Here is a 25,469-nt window from a genome sequence, read left to right on the forward strand (position 1 = left end):
TAACAATATTAAAATTTCATATCATAATCATCATGGCCTAAAATATTACCGGTATTAGTATCATCACCGTATTTTATAAAAAGTAGATTATTTCAAATCATTTCATCAAGTTTGATATTGAAAACACTAAAAATCAAACAAGAAGTACTACACTCTGTTTGTTGAAGCATTAGAGGTAAACATGAAAACCTTATCAAATGTACATTAACAAAGGTACTTTGGTAAAAAGGTTGCCAAAATCTTTGATACCTTTTTGATACCAAATTCTTTAAGCAACATCCATCATTTTTGTTTTTGATAGCACAGATAAAACCAAAGTTATTAAAGAAAACAGATATTCAAATCACACTTTCAATCCAAAGCTCCTTATTAATCTGAGTCCTCATCAGTACCACTGTCGAGACTAATCTGTTGTTTGGTGGAAACTAGATTGATTCAATTTCCTCATAAAAAAACTGAATTTCTTTTCCATGATGTTACATGTCCTTGAAATCATTATAATGTTACCATTGGTGAGCAGGTTAAGTGAGCTAATCAACTTAAGTTCTAGCAATTTCTATGTGGATTTCAACATTTGATAAATATCATTTACTAATCTTGGAAGCATCTCCAAAGTTTAAAGCACTTAAGATGGACTTTCTGAATAGCAAAGGAGGAGCAGCCAAGGCCAGTGAGTGCATACTACTTCTCAAGGTTTGTTTTTCTGTCAAGACAGCAGTCTGGGGCAGACTACTGCATTTTGGTTAAATCTTATTCCTAACGCTGATGTGTTTTAAACTTATTAATTGATTGGCCCTTGGCTAAAATGCTCCTCCTTAGGCCTTCTTGTCCGTGGGTGTCTCCCCATTCAGACAGACAGTCACAGTGAGTGGTGCAGGTAACAGCAGAGCAGAGACAATGCCTCCTCCTCCTTGATGTGTTGTACATCTTTGGTCAACCTGTGTCTCCGTTCACCTCAAGTTAACCAACAGTATTTACCATGATACTGAAGTGTGGTTATTGCTGCCAGGTTAATGATAATTAAACTATTAACACTATAATAACTGTGGGGGAATTTCATCACAGTTATCATTCATACCAGTCAAAGCTGAATATGGGTAAGGCTTTCTGGGGCCCAGAGTCATGAAGGGGCCCATGGAGGTTAGCAAAAACATGGGCTAAACAAAATTTAATTTCAACTTTTATTTCTAAACATAAATTTCCTTGATTATTACTTGTTAAAGCAACAAAAAACATAAATGTTAGTCATAAAAAATGGGTCAAAATATAAACCACCTCTTCTTTAAATGCTGTGAGCCTTTATTCTGGTAATATCAAAGTTGTTGGAAGGCCCACTGGACTAAGACAGTTAAGTCAATGTGCACAACCATGCCAAGACCTGCAACATTTTTTTTCCTGTTGACTGGAGGAAGCTAATGTTAACCAGGTGACTAGAAAGGATGTTTCTCCATTCGGCTAAATGTCATTTAAATTGCTATTAACCAACTAGTCCAAAGAGGAGAAAGTACTTAAATTGCCCACAGGGTAACTGTGTCTGCAGTATGATGTGAGCCTGATATACTCTCTACATCGTGGCTAACATTAGCAGTTAGCTCTGCCAGCCTTTGTTTCTCTTTGCAGATTAAGGGCACACTCACACTAGGCCATCCGTACCGTGCATGGGCCCGTTTCAGCCTAAAGTCTGGTACGTTTGGCCAGTGTAAGTACAATTGTTCCGTGCTTTGGTGCGGCACGCTTTGTGGCCCTGGCACTTAAGGACGAGATGGGCCGAGGCATGGCACAGATGCAAATGAAGGAGCACAGGTGCAGGAATGTGACGTAGCGTGAAGTAACAACAAAAGGACCCGCTTCAGAGCGCAAAGAGCACACCAGGCAGCAGCTGCATGCTAGAGACAGCAGGTTTTTTTCTGGAGAGATTTCTAGAGAGATAGAGAGAGATATCTATATATTTTGCCTCACTGCATTTCAATAAGTTACAAAGATTTTATCAGAGCTCAAGAATTTAACTTCCCACAGCTCCGTACGACCTCGTTCTCACGGATCCCAGTCCAGTCCACTTATCTGACCAGTTTCTTGCAAAGTCAGGCTTTAACAACTGTGAGATGTTTTTTTGGTCTGTGAAATAAAGCTTCTTCTCTTGTTTTAGTCACAAACAGCAGCTGACAAGATAACAATCACCTTTCATCCTCCATGCGTAAAAGAGAGTCTGCCAAATACGCGGAAAAGTGAGCCAGGGTTAATCTCACAGCTGATTTAACCTCTCTTATTATAAAATTATAATGCCATACTATCATCCACTTAATTAATTTACCTTTAATTCTATTTCATGTTATCAAGATGTGAAACTGTGGTCTTGATCGCTGACGTTTGAACATGGCGTTTTCACTCCCAGCTCTCATTAGATGGTTAAAATTGCTCTTGTCACGGTTAAAAAAATCTTTTTATTGAACATTATTCCTGCTCTGGACACAGGCTGTCCTGTGACATGAGAGCTTGTTTGGTGCAGCACTGAAAGGAATCAAAAATTATGCTGAGAGATGGCACCGTTCATGACGCATAAAGGAATGCCAGGGGGATTCAGATAGTACACAGACACGCAGAAGAACATCTGTAGGAGCTCGTACAAGTTAGAAAGTCCGGGTTTCATTCAGCTATGAACCGCTTTCTCTCTCTCGCTCCTCACTGGGCTCTGTACAGTTAATGTAGCCTACTGATCCTGGGTCAGGTGAAATAACCCCAGTGTTAGATCAGATATCATACAAATCTGTTGTTATTTTAAAACCAAAAAACAATACTTATGTTTACTGAGTCATCAACATGTATAAGTTCATCAACGGTGGATGCTTCGTGTGATGACGTCATTGCGTGATGTGTCTGTGCTCAGGCCTGGATGCATGGAGCAGTGTGAATGCGGCCAAAGGTGGGACAGGGGAGGGGGTCAAATGGGCTTCAGCACAGTTAGAATACGGCACGATACGGATGGCCTAGTGTGAGTATGCCCTAATACGTGCTTTGATATGTTGCCTCTTCACTTCAATTGAGTGAGTTCAACGTGAGTTCAACCCTCGACAGCCTACTTTATTTCTATTTACTACTTAATAAACTGTCATACTGTGCTGTTCCTACGTTAACTGCTAAGCTTCTCATATTTACGTCCGGTGAAGTGCCGGGGGTAAGCTTAGACAGGAAAGCAGTGGCCAAGCCCATATTTATAAAAAATGATGGGTAATCAATTTAACCGACTTGTAAATCTTGCTCTGGCTAATTTGATAAACTAATTAAACTGTTTAACTGTGCACATCCCTAGTGACTAGTGCTAATGCTAAATCCAAAGTGCATATGTTGATATTATCAAATAGCATCTGGTGAAGGCCCATTTAGTGGGTCTCTAAAGGGCCCAGTCATTTCTGTGGATGGGCCTAATACTGCTGACCTTTTAATTTCTAATCACAGATGTTCTTAATAACACTAGATGAAAAAACTGGAAGCTTAATTATTGTCAGTTAAAAGAAATAAAAGAGGGAAATCTAGAATCTTAGATCCAGGACTTGTTCAAAACCAAGGTATGAGTCAAACAGTGACCTTTGTGAACTATTACACTAATATTTTTGTTGCTGGAGTATCAAAAAGGTATCAGTACTGAGCATTTAAGTTCTAAATTCTGGTATCATGACAACTCTAACTCCAAACATGCTTCCTTTGCTTTTCACTAACTCCAACACCTGTAGACTACCCAATATGCCACCTGAAGTGCCAAAAAAGCAAGACACACTCAACTTTCCACATTCTTCTATAGCACAGACTAAGTTGCATTTGTGTGGGGAGGACAAGTTCCCTTGTAAAGCAGCCAATGCCACTCACGTTACAAATATGACAGGACTCTGTGTTCACCAGCCTGACACAGCTACATGCATGTTTGGACAACTCAAGCTCTCTTTCAACATACAAATTCCTATTCAGCGATTTCTCCCAGCACAGACAATGGCCTACTAGCCAGCATAACACACAGAGAAAACAGAGAGAGACTGCGTGTACACAATACTGCCAATAAACGAAAGGTGAAAAATCAAACAGTGAGGTTGTACTTCTTGATTGGGAGATGTTTTGTATTGTCATATCATGTGGCATTTATTGCATTCCGTTTTTGTCTGCTGAAGCACCAGGAAATTTGTTTCCTTTGCTTTTGAGACAGTGAATAGAGGACTGTTGCTGCCACAGTGAATGTGCGGTGCCGTTTTAATCTGGGATCAAACTGAAAATCCCCTCCCATAAGAGTTCAGTCAAGGTCATGTTGGCGATTAGGCCGACTGTCTATAGAGAGACAGACAGGGGGAAAAAGAGTGGTTGAAAAATGGCAAAAAAAAAAAGATAGACAGAGGTGCTGTCAAGCACTTTTGCAGGAGTGGGGTTCAGCTGGAGCCTATTACTGGTTACTCTTTTTCTTACCAAATTCTCATCACAGTGCTATCTTTGTTTGCAGAGAGTGGTGGTGAAAAGAGTAACAAACAGAGGAGACATTCAAAAGATGAACTCACTCCTTCCCCAACATGTTCAAGTCATTACTACCCGGCCTTACAGCCTCCTGTTTGGTCCGCCACATGTGGGACACTGACCTGCCTGCAGCCTGGTGCTGTGCCCAGGCAGACAGCTGGTCTGTCTGAAGCCTGCACACAGAGACGCACAGACACGCACACACAGAGACACAGAGGTGAAAAGGGAGAGAGAGAGGGAGGGCGAGAGGGACATATCCACAGGCCTCGAAATAGAGCAGGACTGGCCCAGGTCAGAGCCAGCCTGCCCGACCACCTGTCTGGCATATGAGTTTTCCAAGGAAGTGATGTCAAGGTATCCACAATGTGGATGACAGGGCCAATGACACGCCCCCTAAGCTATGCAGCACATTAGCATTCCAACAGCACTCGCTACTAACATCCTGTGTTTGATCCATTAATCATGCAGAGAGTGGAGGAAGCATTACCATCTATAGGTGATGTTTTTAACCGGTTGCAGAGTCCTTGAATATCCCCATAAGTTTCCCCGATTTTGCTTAGTGCCTCTGCGCCTCTCAGTTCCATAAGGGAGCGCAGTTCTTTGAGCGTGCAGCCAAACTCCCCATCGTGGTTTGCCTCCACCATGGAGTTCTTCACCCCGCTGTACGAGTTGTTCGCCATCGTCTCTCCTGCCACCCCACTCTGCTTTGGCTCAACAGTGGGGGTAAAAAAAAAAGTGTTCCTGGAAAAAGCTTAAATCCTCAAGGGTGCAAACACAGTGGTAGTTCCCATAAAACAGCTGACGGGCCCTTCAGAGGCAGCTGGAGTCATGCACCGGGTAGCAGGGGAACAGGGGATATTACCAAACAAGCCATTTCCCACGGAGAGCTGAGTTCCCTAGTCTTTCATGGTGACTGAGGATCACCCAGAGGCGGAGGTCACCATGCATGTAGATCTGAAAGAGAAGAGCAAGATCATTAGTGATAATCAAGTATATTTCCTCAACAACAGGGTACACCAAGTGACTGATATCTGGGCAAAATGTTTAGGGTTTTTCATGTTGCTTGGCACACTCCAGATAGATGATGTTCAACCTAGTCTCAATGAATAGGTGTGGGACAAATAATTAGGGGTGCAGGAAATCATCAGCATGGTGCTGGCAGATATTAGCTTACAAAGTTAATTACCAGTATTAACAGGTATCAAAATTTCTGCCCATATTTACTAGACCTGGATTAAAATAAAATAAAATAAAATAAAATAAAATAAAATAAACCTGCCGATTAAAATCGATTCTCATTTTCTAATTACGACATAGATTCAAAATCAATCTTTAAATCCTGCTCCTTTTCTTGTTGACCTCTTGTGCAACAAACCTTAACTCGCAAATATGCTACCTCAGACTCGGGCTGGGCGACTATGGTAAAATCATAATCACGATTACGTGTTCTCTTTTCCTCGATTATGGTTTCCCCTGCCTCGGTTTGTGCTATAATTTTAAAACAAATAACTGAAATTTGTATATTTTAAAGTTTAATGCATCAATCTTGTGTACTTCCAGAACAAAATTATGTGGCTTAATCTATAAAATTCCATTCTCTTTCAACAGTTTTGTGTAGTAATTAAACCAGAGTGATGCTGATTTCAGTTTGACTGGCCATATTCAAATGAATTTTCCTGACCTCCTGATAAAGCCAAGACAAACACTTAAAAGAATATATATATACATATACATCTCAGAGTTGTATCGCATTAGCATCCCTGTTTAAGAGAGGCTTTGCGATCACACCCATCACTAATCTGACCACCCCGGAGGGGCGTTTACGCAGGGCAAAAACAGGACCCGTTACTCCCCACTGTAGCACCTGTGGCAAGATAAGATAATGCTTTCCATAACAAAACATTTTTCGTCTCTGTAGTTGGTGTATACATTCTTTATGTAACAGTAAGAACATCATATGATTAGTTTCTCTGGGGTTATTCGTCGAGTATGATCCATGATCATTCTTTTCAACAGAGCATGCAAACCACAGCTATCGTCAGCATTTCTGTAGCTTTTAGACGCTGTGCCATGTCTCAAACACAAGCATGGACATTAATGTTGGAGCATTTTACAGCTGCATAAAAGGAAGCCCTTAGACAAAACCACTTAGCGGCTGAGACGAGCAGCCTGGTAATTAGCAAAACTGCCTATGGTCCCTGCCAAGAGATGTTTGATTAGGTGCACTTGAGTTGTAATAAAATAAGAATAATTTTGTCGTCCAGACAAAAAAAAAAAAAAAAAAAAAGAAAAAAAAAACACTTGTCAAGTAATGTGCACTCTGCTTCCTGACAGACTGTGAGAGGAGAGTGGAGCATTAGCATTCAGTGATCACTCTGCTCAGAGCTGCTCGGCGGGTGTTTCCTGCATAGTCAGTTTAAAAGGTAGTGCTTTCCCGTCTGCAATGTTCATTTACTATTAATACAAAGTCATGGCAGCTGGTTTACAGTGAAGGGGATGCAACAGCTTCTCTAAGTGTTTTTTTTTATTTCATTTGATGACATGCATTGGTTTTTTTGTGAGTGGTTTCATTTGCTCTAGGTGTGGAACAGAAAATCAGGTATGATGCATGTAGATTTATAATTATAGATGCAGTGGCAGTAATGACTACAAAGCAAACTCACAATCATTGATTACATATTTTTAATGTAACTAACCTTTAATACAATAGCAACCAAATAAACCCATTGATCACTTTAAACTACTGTTGTCAATACAAAGAAGCAAAATCTTTAGGGCTGAGATTGTTACTGGGAATAGCCAGAAAACTGACATGTAAAGGTACGTACATGTTTCCCCAACAACACATTACAATTCAATACACGAAGATACACCAATTCAGACAAACAGGGTCAATGGCAGTTCAGCTGATATTAATACCAATGTTTTTTTAGTTACTCTTCCGTCTTCCTTGTGTCCCTCTTTCAAATGAGACATAAAAGTTCCTGTTTTTCAATTCCTGTTAGTCCTGTTATAAGCTGCATGTTGCTGAATTTTCTCAGAGACGATGAAAGATTCCCAGTCTTTATATATGCAAGTAGAAATAATTTAGTCCGACTCGGATCTCAAAGTCCACTAATAACCATTTCTTGAAGTTGGACAAAAACCACCTAGATCATATAGTTTGGGGTCAACATACTCATGGATGTATACACCTTGGTCAGACACACTGGCCAAGTTGTTTTCTGCATGCTCCACAGTTTCTGCTCTTGGCTGTGACCCAGATGTCGATCAGTGTAAATGAGTAACATAGCAGAGGTCACATCGACATGCATTCAGGTATCACAATAAGCTTGAGGAGTAGAGTGCAGCATGTATGAGGTAGAAAAAGATTGAAAGTTTGTTCTGTTAGATTCCACATAAAACTGACTAACTGCTTGCTAGCTTGTTAGCAAGGTCAACGTGAAGGTGGACTAGCTGAAAGGGGGGTTTCTTGCAACTTCCTGTACTCCCATGAGGACATGCTTCAACAAATGGTCAGGATTACTGTCCAATTAAATGACCTACTGAAGTTGAAACCTAAAGTCCGTGTAAAATATCAAAAAATCTTTATTTTAGGTTTGTTCTATGACAGGCCAATGTGTTTTGACTCACCAAGCCAAATTTCTCTACGTTTAGAAAATTAAGCTTCAAACTCATAAAAATTGAGGCAGTAAAATCCTCACTAGGATGGTGTAGGCATGTTATTGAATGAGCTGAAGCCACGCCCACTCATGAGAAATCGCAACTTCTCAAATGTTCAAAAATGCTTCTGATCAGAGTGCAAGAGCTTGTTTCTGTGCCAGAGCAGAGACAGAAGTTGGAGATTAAATTTACTGTTTTCTGGCACAAATCCATCCATTATGATACTGTAAATGACCCGCAGGGATACGAGGCTGATAAGATTTGGGAAATTTACCTCACAATGAACAACAACACAGTATATAGCTGGCTTTTAACTTTCAATGAAGGCAGTGACATCAGCTAACAGCAGGCTGTACTGAGACGAACTGCTCAGTGGTTTAATATCATTACAGCATTAGGGGATAGGGTTATTTTGCATAAAGACCACTGAAGCCATTGGTTCACGTATTTGCTATGCCCAACTTTCTAACAGTAAAAAAAATTCAGTCAAACAGTATTATCACATGTTTACAGCAACGTTATTCCAACATAAATAGTGTGTTAAGACACCAAGTTTGGATTTCACTTTACAAGGACTTGAAAACAAATCCACAAATCCAAATCTGTCCAACAAGCTTCACATTTCATCTCTATCCTGATGAGGTATATTAAGCTGCTAATGACTTGAACATGTTTCTTAGTGAAGGCGTTCACAATAAAAGCGTTTCAGATCAATAACAACCGCAGACTTTAATTGTGAAGAGCTTGACGGAAGTAGTGTGTTTAGCACTGAGTTAGCTTAGCTTTGGCTGCCGTACTGGAGAGTTTTTGCAGCTAGTTTACAGCAGCTTTTCTGACCTCATTCAACATCGCAGCCTGGATCTTTGACCAACTGTGGACTTAAAAAAGAAAGTCAAAGGTTAAAACAGACCTTTAAAAGGTTGTTTTAGCCATTGTAAGCTGAAGACCTGCAGCGCTGGGCTCTCAACAAATTGAGGCCAGTGAAAGTAAACGGTACAGCCGTCAAACGTTGAGAGGAAAGAACAAGTGTTTTTGCCTGCTAATGATGGTTAGTTTCAACGGCAAGAGTGGGTGACATTTGGTTAGTTACCTGGCTACACGTAATGCCAGCACTAAACGTGCTATTGACTAGACTCAGGTTGAGCTGTCCGGCACAAATCACTCCCTTCGCCGGCGGTGGGAGCGAGTATGCCTCATGCATGCATCACAGCACAACTCAGGCATTTTACCGGTGTTGACAATGTTGCAGAAATCCATTCTGTGGCAAAAATTTTACCAGTGACAGTATTAACATCGTTTACCACCCACCTCTGCATTACAGCCCTAAAATTCCACTCATGCTTTAAATACCCAAGCAATTTTAGCTTTATCATGTATATTATAATATCTACATCTTGCACTGACACTGCTGCTAGTGGATGGCGGTAAACTGGTATTAAAATCATCACAAGTATTATTTCTGCAACACCATCATCACATACATTGTGTTAATCTGCACATGACGTAAAATCAATGCCACTTATAACTCAACCTTCCAGACATGCTGGCAGGCAAATAAACAGAGTAACAGGGGGATCTGTGCCGGCTCATACTGAATGTCATTATCAGCCTGTTTTGCTTCGACATTAAAGAGCCAAGCCAGGCAGACTTAAACCACCAAAACAACATAGCCTCCTTCTTATAATAGCAGCAACAATATGCTGCTGCAATAGCAGTGAGTGTACTTGCTTTGCAAAGCGTCTTGTCGGTTTCTCTGAGGCTTTGACAGGGCTAAGTACTGGAATGGATCAACTTGATCATCATGAACCCAGTGCAGCAGCAATTTGCACCAGACTGTGATGTCATAGCTGTGCACAATGGCAGCTATCTCTGCTAAAGCTAATTAATGATAAAAATGTTAGGTCGAACAGGCTCGTCACAATAAAGTACCTGTTGTTCTGGTGAGTTTACTGTGAAGAGCTAAATCAGGACATGTGTTTAAGTATCACATCAACTCAACTCAGCAGGAGAGAAAAGCCACAGATGAAGTTCAAAGCTACAACATACTAAGATGGATATACAGACTTATTATTAAAGCATCTGTCTGTGATCTTATGCTCAGATGAGTTAAGAATGCCATTACAGGCCATTTTAAGGGGGGAAAGGGGGATCATAGCACCTGAACATACATTTAAATGCGTTATCCCTTTCTGTTTTGTCATACCAGAATACATTAAGCCAAGATTACTCTCCTTTACAGTGAAAATTAGAAATCACTTCAAACACTACAAGGCAGATCTGAATGCTAAAGAGGCAGTTACCTCCTCTTGTACAACCAGGTGTTTAATAAAGCATCTGAGTCTGATCCTTTCATCTGAGGATCCATGAGACTGTATCATAGACCCCTGTCGTGTTCAAACAACATACAGTAGGATCTGTCACCAACTGAGAAAAAAGCCAGCAGCCTCCCTGCAGTGGAACTGGTGGGGTAGCGTAGTGAGCAGGGAGCCAGTGACTGATTACCTCAGGAAAAGCCTTCTGTTTAATCTAATTAAGACTATCTGTGGCATCAGGGAGCTCCATGGTGCTCTACATGGGAGAGTCCATTCTAATGAGACGCTGCTGTCCATTCAGCTTTAATCAGCCTCACACAATGACACTGATTCATTCATGTCCACCAAGTTGATAGGAATTCATCTTAGTTAAGTGCAAGCGTACGACTTCACAGTGCCCTTACAAAGCCTAAAACACTGGAGGTGTTAATCTGTTTTAAAGAGGATTTGATGAATTTCTTAAACCCACAAGGGACAAAAGTGGATTTTTTAAAAAGATAAATCAAGATAGAATGGATTTTTTTAAAGCCTGAGACAATTTTATAAAACATACAGTGTGCCTCTAGCTGGAAAGCCCAGGGGAAGCTGGACTGATCAATAAAAAAGGCACCAGTGTAGACAGACAGACATTATTCCAGGCCTGGAAAAAATGCTGCAGCTATCTCTCAGCTGGGGAAGATTTAATCTCTTTCTGGTTACAACCAAGACCCAAAATATACTCAAGAGAACATCTCTGAACTAAACAAAACTTTAAATATGCACATTTTAACTAAAACATCAAAATGTCCAGATAAGTCAGAACTTTAAACCAGGGCGAAGATGCAGAAGGGGAGGAAATTCCCAAATGCACATACGAATGCTGCAGCTTATTCCATTGAGATCCTTGGAAACTTTTCTGTCACATGTTGAGATTCTATTTGGAGCCATCTGCCATGGAAAACGGGACAAGATTCATTATTTATTACACAGCATAATTGCAGGGCCGGGTGTGTTACTGAGGTGGGAAAGATCACAGAAATCCCCTTCACTGAAGGGGAAATACTGTTGATAATCTTTTAGTCACCCCAGGTTTAGGATGACAAATAAGCTGCATGCTAAAAACCCTTCTAAGAAAGTTCAGATATTTGAAGAGAACTTGCTTTATGTGTTATAACATTATCCACCATTTATCTATCTAATAAAAGGGCATTTTGGGGGTTTGAATAGCCTGTCTTTTTCTGATACTCAGAGGAGGTTTATCTCTCTTCAGCCTGAGCGTGATCTCCAGAGAGAAAGTTACACATTTTCTTGGATGTATGTGTGACAATTAGTATACAAGTTAGACATATTTACACCATGAATAATGATGTCTTAAAACTGTCAGCAAATCCTGAAGCAAGTCTGGTCAGTTACACCTTTGTGAAGCCGGCAAGACAGGGGCCCTAATTCTTGAAACAGGGAGTCATCTGGACTGTGAGCACTGGCATTTTGCTAGCTTTCATCATGATCCCCAAGTAATGAATACATCTAGAATTTCTACATGGGCTACTCCTCTGGACCAGAGGAAATAAAAGGATTTTTAGAGGATGAAAAATGTATGGTGTTGAACAGCTGCATCAAATTACTTGCTTATATGCAACATGGAATGAAGCAGGAGGTATCAACACCTCAACATCTCCAGTTGTCTTAGGACACTAAGGCACTGGCTCCCAACCTGGGGTCTAGACACCGCTGGGGAGATCTCAGACTCTGTCTGCTCTAAAAGTCATAATCTGCTTATACTAAAAGAAATATGATGACAAACTTAAAGGTTTATATCAGTGTTTCCCAAAGTGTGGGCTGGGCCCAGGTACTTCAGGTGGGCTGCAAGAGGTAATTTGTTATATCAATTTAAACTATCATAAAATACTTGAAGGTTATTATTTTAACTCATATCACCATTTAATAATTTATTTAGACTGATGTATGAAACTGTGTGTCACACTTTAACTGGTGTTGATTAACTGGTGACACTCCATTAAACATTCTGCCTGCTTGCCAATTAAGAACTTTAGAGAGTTTGCTAAGCCACATAGTACTTTTACAGAAATGAAAATTTGAAAATAATAATTCATGTGACATTACAGGTGCCTGATCAGAACAAAATTAATGTCAGTGGCACATCAACGGAACTCTGTGACCCCACAAACCGAGTAATGTTAATGTCTCTGAAAGCCAAACAAACTTGCACTGAAATTTTCTGTTTATGACATAAGCCTAACAAGCGTGTCTTTGGACTTGGGTTGCTTGATTATGTCAAAACGATAATCATGATTCTTTCAGCTGATACTGACATCACAATTATCTACATGATTAGTCTGATTTTCAACATCTACGTTAAATGCATGTATTGAACTTTAATATTTAAAACACTCTGATGGCCACTCAACAGTCATGGAGTCACTCTGATGACCACTCAACAGTTATGGAGTCACTCTGATGGCCACTCAACAGTCATGGAGTCACTCTGATGACCACTCAACAGTTATAAGTCACTCTGATAACCACTCAACAGTCATGGAGTCACTCTGATGACCACTCAACAGTCATGGTGTCACTCTGATGACCACTCAACAGTCATAAAGTCACTCAGCAGTTATGGAGTCACTCTGATGACCACTCAACAGTTATGAGTCTCTCTGATAACCACTCAACAGTCATGGAGTCACTCTGATGACCACTCAACAGTTGTGGAGTCACTCTGATGACCACTCAACAGTTGTGGAGTCACTCTGATGACCACTCAACAGTTGTGGAGTCACTCTGATGACCACTCAACAGTCATGGAGTCACTTTTGATGACTACTCAACAAATATGGAGTCACTCTGATGACTACTCGACGGTCACAGAGTGTCAAAAAATACAACCGAATAAGTACTTTAGCCCTGGTTTATGTGAAATATCCTGCACTGTCTCTTATGACTTTACTTTAGATCCAATACTTTAAGAAAGCTCTCTTTGTTTAACTGCCTCACATCATATGCATGTTTGCAGTAATCTATGTAAACAATCTCCTCTCAGGCATTCTTATACCCTTTATAATGATTCTATCTTTGCACATGGACTTGTAAATACTTGAAAAAATACCTAATAAGAGCTTGTACAAATCTTAATTTTTGTACATATTTTTTCAGTTTTTATTATCCTTTATATATTCAATGCTTAATTATTGTACATTGAGAGCAAAATTAAGTTAAATTGGAGGCAACAGTTGACAGTGACGTGCAAATGTGTATGAATGGGATGAATGAATACTGATGGACACTGAACTGTGTGTGAATGTTGCAGGAATGGGTGAATGTGACCTGTGGTGTAAAAGCAATTTGGGTTACCAGATGACAAGAACAGCCCTACTGGAGCTCAAGTCTTTCAGACAGGCTGGAGGCTGGAATGGGTCGGCTGACAAGGACTTCTTTGGTTACTGTTAACAGGTACTAATACAGTTTCATTTTAATGGCATCATATCATAAAATCAAACATTCATTCTCTTTAACATCTCATCATCTATTAAAAACATAACCACTTAATTTTTTATCTATTTTGTGCAATTTTAGCTTGTAATATACTCTGAGTTAAAGCTGTAATGTAAGACCGCTAACAGTGTGAAAATAAAGCTAGGGCTACAAGCAGCACTGATTGGGCCCTCGCACGTTCATGCACCTGTATAAAGGTGCAGGTGCAGGTGCATGAAGGTGCAGGGTGCATCACACCCCTGCAACGAATGCATTGTTTTAGAGACATCTTTTAAACAAAAAATATCTAAAATTCTCTGATGTGTCGTGTCCGTTTAGCCAACATGAAACAATAATATACAGTGTAGCTGACTAAAGCATGCCACAAAAAAACATTGCTTTGTCTTAATAAAGGTGGCCCATTGAAATATGCAATATTTCCAGTTATGATGGCACTGAGTCCATCTGCAGCCATGCCCTGTGCAACAGTTGGGTCGTATTCTGCACAAACAAAGCAGCAAATCTTCTAGCTGCATATCAAATTTCAAGGGGACCAAAAGACTCCCTGAAGTAAATTCTAGAAGGATCCATGGAAATAGTTCTATATCAATATATAATATATTAATGAGCTTGTTCATGCACTAAGAATTTTATTAACCAAGTTTCATGGCATTATAATCCTTTGTATCACTTGATAAAACCACACCCTGTTTCATGGTGATCAAAAAATGACCATGGTCACAGGGTTGGACATAAAGACATGATCTTCATAGTGGTGCAAGGTGAAGGATGTTTGGATGCTTATATGCAAATCTGAGTGGGATTTGATCACCCATATAGGAATCATGGCTAATCATACAGAAGCAGTAACTTTCTATTACCAGTAGGTGGTGCTGTGGCTGAATCCAAAATTAAAAATACAGAATTTTTCAGGATGGAACTATTGTTGTGCACATGACATTTCATTGAGATATGATAAAAACAGCTGAGTTATAGCAGTTTGAAATTTTATGGCAAAGCCTCAAGCCCAAATTGAAGTTCGCCGTTCCGGCACATTTACACCCTATAACGAAAACTCACTAATTTTGCTCTACATCTAGACTAATGTCTTAAGGGTTTACCCAGCATATTTGATGAGGAAATAATCAAAACATTAGGAGATATACCTCTGAAAGAAAACATGATATTTACTGTCACCACTAGGAGGTGCTATGATCTGTAAGAAATATCAGTGTTGCCCATACATTCATTTATTTGCGGTGGACTGCCACAAATAGATTTACCTGTCTACCTGTTCGCCCTTGCTCTGTTAATGTAGGGTGTCGTTACACCTCCGGTACAATAGGTGGCGGTATGCATCGTCTCCACCAATAAAACCAAAGAAGAAGACGCCCTTCTTAATGCACTTGGTCCGCCAGAGAAGAAGAAGACGCAGCAGCATTAACGTAAGTAATGTTATCATAAAGACCTCTCAGTACAAATATGTGGGCAAACAAGTCAAGAAGTCCGAACAGCTCAAACTTATCATGTTATATTAACCTGTCTCTATATTAACGTAGCTAGAAGCTCAACATGTGCATGGACATTAACTCACGCTGTTCGTAATGTTAGCCAACAGGCTAACCACTTAAGGCATGTTGAGCTGCTGCTGCCGGTTGAGTGGCGCTGTGCATAGAGCGGTTCTGCTCGTGAGTTATTGACTCTGACGTGGATGTTCACACTCATTCACACAGATGAGAAATGAAAAATATTTCCAGCGCCTGAAAAGGCCTTGTCCTAAAGAGGAGGCAACACAGTCCGGACCACAGGAGGTATTACAAAACGGTGTAGACATTTAAGAAACACATGAAAGAGTGAGCAGACGTCAGTGCCCATACTTCATGTGCCCATCATGTGATAATTATGTGGATTGTGGATTATTGGTGCAGTTTTGACAAAGTTATTATCTTTTGAATTAATCCTTAGGTGAAAACAGACCTCCACAATCGCCTGCAAGGAGAACACCTGGCCACCTGCTTGAAAATATCCATAAATGGACCTGATCCTGAGGACTTCCCGTATGAAAAGGCTTCAGAATATATTTTTAGGAAGCCCTATAAAATAAAATGCCCTGAGAAAGGGTGCAGACTCTGCAGGACCAAAATTTAACAAAATTGTTACTCCTTTTGATTTAAGTTACCTACTTTATTCATTCAACCTAATTTCTTATTTATTTATTTTGATTTATTTATTTAAGTAAGCTATTGTTTTTCTATTTGGTAAGTGTTTGTTTACATTTTACATTAAATGAAAGTTTTATATTCAAATCCAATTTCAATAGGGTCCTTGCACCCTCGGTGCTCAGGCCCTGATGATCATGGAGTTACTGATACTTTGTTTGGGAATTAGTTGTGTCTCTTAACTGAGACTTTGATGGTTACAGCTACTATGAGAGGTTTTTAAGCTGGTTATGAAACAGACTAAAATTAAAACTGATGTCTATTGATGACGTACACAGGCAGAAGAGACCATCAGCCTTGAGACTGATGATTTCTACAGGAATTTTAAATGCCTGAAACCACTGCTGGGGAAAAGATTGCCATTTCTTTAACACTTTCTATGGCAAAGGTTTTTATGGTTGGTATAAATGAGTGCAGGAAGAGATTTTTGTTTAAAGCCTACATACACATGTCACCCTCCACAGGACAAAATCAGAAAAGAGACGCGGCATTGCCCACAAAGGTCACAAAAATTGCAGAAATATTACAGAATCAAGAACAATATAGACATCATGATTATTTATTCTTTACTTTTAAGTTAGGAAGTATGTCTTACCATGTTTTTTACTTCATTGTGGCTAATTTCAACATGACAATGTCAGGAATTCTTACAAAAAGACAGGTGAATTTCATGAATTTGAGGTTAAATTTTCGCTTTTACATACCTAACACTGATATATATATATATATATATATAAATATATATATGTGGCTTTAAATGGTGCGGATGTCCTCTAAGTGACTCCTCTTTAATGAGGTAGGTATAGATCTCTTACTACATGGGAAGATCACATGTGTAGCCGATTGTAAAGCGTGCAATTCTGTGCCTTCTCCATTCCCCCATATTCAAATCTGACTCCACAAGCCCCCTCTCACCCACATTCACACCCCCTCGCACCACCGGCAGCCACATCGACGAGACCAAGAAAGTGCCAACATTTGCTGTGCTGCGACAGTTTCGGGTTGCGGAGCAGGTCACATGTCACAACAGTGGAAAATCATTGTGATTGGATCTCAAAGCAAACAGCTGGCATGGTATGGTTGAATGACAGAGGGCTGGGGTTAACCATTTCCAGGCCACAGCAGAAAAACCACAGCTCAACACTGTGAATATGACGTGATTTCACCCAAATCTAAAAGGTCTCTCTTCTCTAGTGGGGCTGCGTCAGGCTGCTTTCACGCATTTCTCTGCATGTGCTGCCTAGGAGGGCTGTGGAAAGCACAAATAAAGCAAAGACAATAGGGATGGGCATTTTCTTCATCTTTGTTTCCACGCTAAGGAAACCCTCTGGCAGTTCGTGCACCTCTACATGCCAACAACTCAATGCAAGTCAGGGGTAGCAATTCTAGGGATCCCTCTGCAATGGAGCTGCCTAATGTGAGGGGTTGGTATTTTTAGCTTCCCCCAGACTGTCCCCTCCCCCACTGCTAGCCGTTTGCTGAACTGGGTCAGGCCATGTAAATGTGGAGGGTACAAAGCAGAGGCACCCAGCCCTCCTTGTGCGCTGCATGGCTCGCAGCTAAGAGCGCTACTTCACTTCCCGCACGCCGAAGCCTCTACACGGTCTCCAACGCTGTCAGGCTGCCAATTCATATGCAGTCACAGTCAGAGGTGTCACCATCAACACGCTTTTCCTCCCCGGCTCTTATTACTCCATGTATAGACGAGTGAGTGACGGTGTGTAAAATAAAGATGAGCCATTATTTGATGCGAATTCCTTCATAGGAATAATATGGTGTCAGATTAGTGTTTTTGCATTATCTTACATTCAACACAGCTGCTGTTTCAACTTGTTGTTTCTGTTGTCAAATGATTTCAAAAACTGCTTTACACAGCAATAAAAAAAGGCCCTGGACAGCCAATATTGGGATTTCATAATTACAAAAAATTGCAGTCAAACTACCTGAATTGGCCAAGAGTTGTGTAATTCAGACAGTGTGAAAGAGTTTGCCTGCAATGTAATGCAATGCTGATGCATTTCTTTTTCTCCTAAGTATCTTTTAATGACATTAAAAAAATCAGTACTTATCAATATGATCATGAATATAAGAGATTGTACCATTTTTAAACATTTGGTGTCAAATAAGTATCCACGTATCAAAAATGTTCTAACTTAAGTTGCTGAACCTTTTCTAAAGTAGTTTTTCTGCCTTTTTAAAGACAATAACTTATCAGTAAATGTTCACTTGGGATGTATGATGCATCCGTCAGCATTTTTGGCAAACACTGGGCATTAAAAAGTAATGTGGCATGAACAGATGGGAGCAGCCAATGCTTATATGTTTTGTGCAGTCAATTTAATGTTGGCAGGGATGTGGGCAATCAGCCGACTAAGTGGTTAAGTTGCACCCCTCCATAGAATAATTACAAACTAATCATTAAAATTCTTATCAGCAAATGCCTGCAAACCCAGTCCATCTAAACTGTATCAAAACCAGCGACTGGTAGTTGTGCTTAATGTTGCAGCAATTCTGACACAATGTTCTTTAATATGAAAAGAAAAGGGGACCAAGACAGGCTGTTCTAGCACTACTAATGTTGGCCACATTCAGAAAACCAGCTTTTCACTGTTTACCAAATGTAGCCCATCCATAATAAACAATTAATTTGATAACTGGTATGATAACATTTGCACGGTTAATCCTGCGATTCTGGAAGGAGCCAAATATTCTTTTTTTTTTTTTTAAGATTTATTTTTGGGCTTTTTCATGCCTCTATTTGACAGAGGAAGGACAGTGGACAGATTCGGAAACAGGAAAGACAGTGGGGAGACACATGCAGTAAAGGGCCACAGGCCGGACTCGAACCTGGGCCACCTGCGTACATGGGTAGCGCCTTAAACCACTCAACCATCTGCACTCTCGGAGCCAAATATTCTAACACTGGAAATGTGGATAGAAGACATGATGGCAGTAGACGCGTGTAAAAAGATGCTTGGAGCACCAGGACCGTTTAACCTGTCACATTTTGGAAGGTAGAACCTGATCTTGATGGACTGTATAAGCACATTGATGTAATTGTACAGGTCATGCACTTACGATACTTCTACATTCCTGTACCCAAGTTATTGTATACTTACGGATGTGTGTTTTGTTTCCTGCCTGTAGATCTGTTTTGTTTGTTTTTATATTTGTCTACATTCATAAAAGAAAGTAAAGTTTGAATTCTTAAAAACAAAACAGTCAGTGATTTTTACTGTTCTCTGAGTGTTTTCTTGACTTCAAACTAGTCTATTAAATGCAATTATAATTTGTGTTTAATAGTGTGTGAAATCAATCAAAACTGTATGAGCTGACTCTGGGCAAAAGCTGTGCACATTCATGCACTCATTAAACACTATTCCTTTTATTGGGACTCTGCATGGGTATTCAGCAACAGTACATTCATTTGACACCACAATGATTCATTTTACATCTCTGCTGCTCATGTGCAGCCTGAGCAGGTGCTCTATGTCATGGTTACTGCTACTCTGTACCTGTGTTGCCTATCGTCTCACGAGGCAGTTTCTACCTCAGAAATCTCGTGGCAATTTAATCTTGCTAAATCTCGTGCCACAAGATCTCATCACACTCCTAGTGTCAGCTCTGATTTTCCAAATCAGTGCATCTCAAATGTCCATGGTTGTGGCAGATACTAGCGGAAAACGGGGGCAGGATCAGGGATTCTAACATCAATAAAAGAGACAGACTCATCCTAAATTTTGCACAGTAACTTGACTTAATATCTGCATTGCTTGTATTGACTGTCATTTTGTTGACTATGTTGGTTAAAATCAACAGCCAACATAAAAAGCTGCTGGGCTTTAAACGTAGCTCAAAGCAGGATGTGAATCTTTGATTCATCAATTACTTAGCAAACCTCATTAATTAATGCATCATGAAAGAAGTCTTAGAGACTGTGTTATTCCAGGGTTTCACATCAGTGAAACTTGTAATCCTTTTGTTGTCTGTATAAATGGGACAATGCATGTGGTGCAATCATTTTCTTCCAATTTGTTCGACAATTTCAGGGCATTACTGAGCCCTGGAATCCTGTTGTTCAGGTTTAATAATGAGTGAGACCGTTTTACAACAACAATCAAAGTTAGAACGAAGATTTGTCTCAGCTTTAGTTTCCTGTGTGGTGTAGACTGATCCCCTGTCACTAATGTTACAATATTTTTCCTTCAGAGGAACCATTGCCTGAGGGGATGCTTTTATTTCACCATTACAGTGTCCTTCATGCCCATAGGATGGAAAATATTCCAAAACGGAGCATCTTTCATCAAGCCACTTTGAAGATGAGACGCTCTCTGTGTTCTTTGTTATGTGGGATCCTACATAGCGGCTTAGTGGCCCGGGGTCCCGCCGCCCTGCCATTTGCTGCTACAGTCTAACCTTGCTGTCCTTACTGTTCCCATTTCAGTGCACACAAATGTCGAGCATTTAAGTCATTTCACCTGGACCTGGAGTAGGGAATGCAATTTGTAAAAGTCAAGCTATACAGTATGTACATAACACTAGTATACTGGCTTGGTCTGGGTAGCTAGAGAGCACTCACACACTGACAGAGTGAGGGGAAGTTGGTTACTTTTTTTTCTTCCAGACAATCTCATCAGACTTTTGTTTCAACGCTGAGTTTCCTCTGCATATATCCTAAGAAGTGATGCTTCAGCTTTCGGTGAAACTGCATCAATGCACTTTGATGGTAGCATCACAAGCTGCAGTATAATCTTGTGTGTATAGATGTACGTTATAAAGACAGGCAGGTCAGTTTTATTTTACAAGGCGAGAGACATTTTAAACATGTTCTCTTAATCAGTTTCTTTCATTCCCAGCTGCCACATGGTTGCCGCTCAGCTGCAATGCTGACATGTAAAGACAAATATTCATACCCACAATTAAGAGTTACCAATCAAACTGATAAGCACATCTCTGGACTGTAGGAGGTAGCTGGAGAGGGAACCTGAACACGCACTGGGAGAACATGCAGACTCCACATAGACAGGCTTTTGACAATGTGTGATTCGTTAACCACTGCCTCACTATGCTGCAACAGAAATCAACAGCCAAGAGAAAAACCTAAATCTGCTACCCTAAATAAAAAAACCATAAAGATGTGATGCACAAGTCTTCTCCCTGTCAGTAATATGAGTCTCTGGTAGGCTGACTCGTAGCATAGGTATCATTGTAGCCCTTTCTATGACTAATTGGTGATATTCTGCTGTGTATGCTCTAGCGTTATTCATGTGGGCTGGATCAGCGTTAATCTTGGCCCTGTTTTAACTCTTACAGGATCTGGCGGCAGACCTCTACGGCAAAGCACTCGGCTGCAGACCTCTACGATGGTGCGACCTTGACCGTAGGGCAGGATATGTATGTACATTACCCAAGCCAGAACCAGAACCTGGTAACCTAAAAGTTAGGGTTAGGGTAAAGGGGATGAAATTAAAAATAACACATCACAAATTAATAAAAACCCAAAGAGGGTTAGGGTTAGGCACCTGCACCCTAAAGGTTAGGGTAAGGTTAAGGGAGAGGGGGATAAAATTAAAAATACCACATCGTAAACTAAGGAAAAACCCAACAAGGTTTGGGATGTCACTTCATGACCCACAGTCAAGGCCGTCCCATGGTAGAGGTCTGCAACAGATGAGGCCAAAATGCCCCACCATAGAGCTCTGCAGCCAGATGCCTCTCTTAAAGCCTCTTGAACTAAAGTTAACTCTGTGTCTCAGAACAGTAGATACTTTCTTACAACCATCTGTGGTGGGAATCACCAATGGCCTGACAATGTAATATTATCAGGAGACTTTTGTCATGATATGATCATGATATGATAGTTTTCAACATTTCCCAATATATTAGATAAGGCCTTACATAATCTTTATTTAACCTGCAAGTTGGGATTGTAAACAGACTGGCTGGTTCTGATGCCACAGACATGCAATGCAATAAATGCAGGCAAAATTCTCTTATTTTGGTTTTTTAAATCTCCATTTCTCCTGCAACTTCAATCAAATCATGCTGATCCATGACCAGATTTGTTGAATTCACCAGACCAAAAAAAGCCTACAAAATATCCTGCAATTATAACAATCTGAATGTATCATGATACACATCATAGTACTGTACTGTTTTGATTCCAGCGCAACATCTATAATTAAAGCTGCTTGTTGAGCAAGATTTAATTGAGTAATTAATAAAGAATACTTTAAACTAGGTGAAACCTAAAACCTAACTGGAGTAACATTAGCCTTTTAATACAAGTATGGAAAGAAAGATCGCAAACCTCATCTTATGTAAGCAAATACAACCACAAACACATTGCAGCTAATGGTAAAAAAGGCTATATTTAGCTTTCCATGTCAGTGTACATGAGGCTCAAAGTCACCTTAGATTACTGACCTACAGCGGCATGTTCTCCCAAATAGTAACAAAAAATAGCATCTGAGGAACACAGGCTGAATGTAGGACAAATGCTTGCATATTTCTAAGGCAATGCTTGTAAATGACTGAGATGCAGGGCATGACAATGAAATCAGTGGACATATAAAGCAGCTGGAAAGGGGACTCTTCTGGTATGAGTTAGAGACAGAGCTGACAGGCGATAACTGCCTGGAAGAAAGTGCACTCAGTATACTGCATTGCTTTGCAGTGACTATCGCTATGTGACGGCTAAAAACTCCTGAGCCATGAGATGCAAACACTTTAACGGCAAGCTATACTGTTAGATTAGCAGAGTACTGCTCCCCAGCATGGTCACTTCACTTCATGTGCTGTGCATTAAAGATAAAAACCTGCAGGTGTAGTCTTGTGGGGCAATCATCAAATGCAAGAGGGAGAAACAAACTGCCAAGAAAGTCAAGAGATCCTGTTTAACCTTTTCCCATAACAATTTAACATCCAGTTGTTACAAGAACTGAATCATTTCCTTTATTCAGTGCAAGCACTGCCATCTTTATTCAGCCATTATGAAAAAAGAACAGTATAGCAAGGAATAAGAAAGGATATTTTTGTCATTCTTGAGTGACAGCAACAGTCTTAGTTCAAAGGGCTCAGACACAGCAACAGATTGTGTTACTGTGGGTTTAAGTGAATCATTAAACAAACTCAGTCTACATGCTGAACAAAATAGATATAATGAGGCATCACTGTGTGTAAAAGCTGAAAAATATTTGTTCCATGCAGAAATTAAGACATATTTCTATTAAAAATAGAAATCAATCAACTGTCACTGCATTTAGAGAGGTGCATACTCTACAACAAGGTTGCCTGACTAATGCTAGGCAATTGAATTGTATAGCCTACTTTATATTATATAATAGATAATTATAAAATACTACACATGCTCTCCTTTATTATAAATGAAGGCAATCTATACCCTGTGTTTAAATGTATATTGGTAAAACTGCATCCATTGTAGGATCACAAGTCATTACACACACACACACACACACAAGAAGACACTGCTGGCGCTGCAGCAAAGCGGGTACTGTTTAATTGGATAAGGAGTGATCCCTTCAACTAGACACCAAAAGGTGCTCAGTGGCTGCACTCTACATCCATCTGGAAACTTGCATGCAATGTAAGCGGTGCGAAACTTCATTGTGTTGTCAAACAAGGTCAAGAGTGTTACATGTAATCAACTTGCAGTGGCTAGAAAGCCTAGGTAACAAGATAATTCACCGTTATGATGTTTCTGGCATGGTAGTCTAAAGCGTCATTCTGTGTTCAAGGGTCAGCCTGACTGTCCGTATTACAGATACGGTGTTCGGCATAAACTGAACGTGATTTTGAGGTTAATAGCTGATAAGAGTAATGGTTATCACAATACAAAATTAGGGCTTTACAAATGCAAGAAAAGGCACATTGTAGACTAGTTTTATATCGACAGGTTGACATTACGAATGACAGCTGGGTTCAGGATGAGGTAACGGATCCAGTGGGAAGCAGAAATCGACATAACACCATTACATGATATTCCATGAATGACTGTTTAAATTTTTAAAGCATGGAGATGTGTTCCTGATTTCTTATCGACGTTACCGTTTTTCGAGTTAATTTTACATTTCACATCCCACTCTTTTCTGACAGCCTGTCTACAAAATAACTTTAATTTGTCCGAGTTATGGGCGCCTCTGCTCCCCGAACTGTCCGCGTGAGCAACCGCTGCTGCGCGAGGGGTCCAATATTCGTTCCAGGCAGGTTATCGCTCAGATAACCGTTGCTTCTGACATTATCTCACAATATTTGAAAGGGGATTTTCATACCCCTAAACAGAGTGAATGACAAGACGGTAAAGGCGCCCACTGTAGAATGAAATAACTTTCACATTATGACACGGAGCTCTGTGTTTTAGGCGACTATCGTTGTTTCACCGTCAGTTTTTAAATGATGAAACCTCTATGCGTTAACGTCAACCGTTAGCGTCAAAAAACAACGTTCTAGGCTAGCGTACAATGTTAGCAAACTAGCTCCCAGGCGTTAGCTTATGTTAATTGTAGAGAAGAAAAATAAGCAAAAGCTTTTCCCACAAGCTTGTCAAGCCTACAAACTTCGCCAAAGGCAATGCACAAGTCTGAGAAATCTAAGGCCAAGCAAAGAGAATCTGGCAGCATCCTGGTTGATTAGCTACCTGGGTTTGAACACGAGACGCCCAATGCCAGCATGTATACCAGATATAATGTTAGCGATGTTAGCTTGCTGTAAAGCTAACTACCCAAGGCAGCTACCCACCGGTGGCTGGCCCTCGTTGGATCATTTCTCATAAAATGAAGACTTTCCGATGAGGTTTTTTTATGCAATGTCTAAAACATTTGGAAGCAGCCCTAGTCTTTCAGCATTTAACAGCTCTAGCACAGAAATATAACCAAAAATACTTACTCCGTTCTCTGAAGAGCTCCCCAGATCCCTTTCTCCCGATAACTCCCCCTCAGTCTCACCAAAGACTAGACTCTCTCCCCTGATCTGAGGTAAAATCCCGCCCACTGCGCTGTCACAACCACAACCAAAGTCTTCATCTAGAGCTGACAAGATAGTTCCCTCCCTCTGGAGCTTGTACAAAAATGAGAGCACAGAAACGCTTCAACGCATGCGCAGCGTAGTTTCAATAACTTATATCGTATCCCGCTGTTAACAACGACGTACACATTTAATAACGGTTGCCAATCATTAATAAAGCAGTGATGAAAAAATAATTATTTATGAAATTACAGACATATGCTCTGAGCTTGAATGTTTGAAAGGGGAAATTTGTGTTCTTATCAGCATATTTTACTCCATTATCAGATTT

At 40.3% G+C, this 25,469-nt stretch overlaps 1 protein-coding gene across 5 annotated transcripts in view; it reads right to left on the minus strand.

Annotated features, from left to right (window-relative positions):
- The window catches only part of atp2b1a (ATPase plasma membrane Ca2+ transporting 1a), a 71,352-nt gene extending 46,212 nt beyond the window's left edge, over nucleotides 1–25,140 (minus strand). For all 5 annotated transcript variants that reach the window (XM_041780588.1, XM_041780586.1, XM_041780587.1 and 2 more), the window contains exons 1-2: nucleotides 25,061–25,140; nucleotides 4,979–5,445 (exon numbers count right to left, since the gene is read on the minus strand). In XM_041780588.1, the coding sequence (XP_041636522.1) occupies nucleotides 4,979–5,171 (193 nt within the window). In that variant the 5' untranslated portion in view covers nucleotides 5,172–5,445; nucleotides 25,061–25,140. The remainder of the gene's footprint in view (nucleotides 1–4,978; nucleotides 5,446–25,060) is intronic.
- Between the last annotated feature and the right edge of the window lie 329 nt (nucleotides 25,141–25,469).

The sequence above is a fragment of the Cheilinus undulatus genome, linkage group 23, assembly GCF_018320785.1.
Source record: "Cheilinus undulatus linkage group 23, ASM1832078v1, whole genome shotgun sequence".
Taxonomy (NCBI): Eukaryota; Metazoa; Chordata; class Actinopteri; order Labriformes; family Labridae; genus Cheilinus; species Cheilinus undulatus.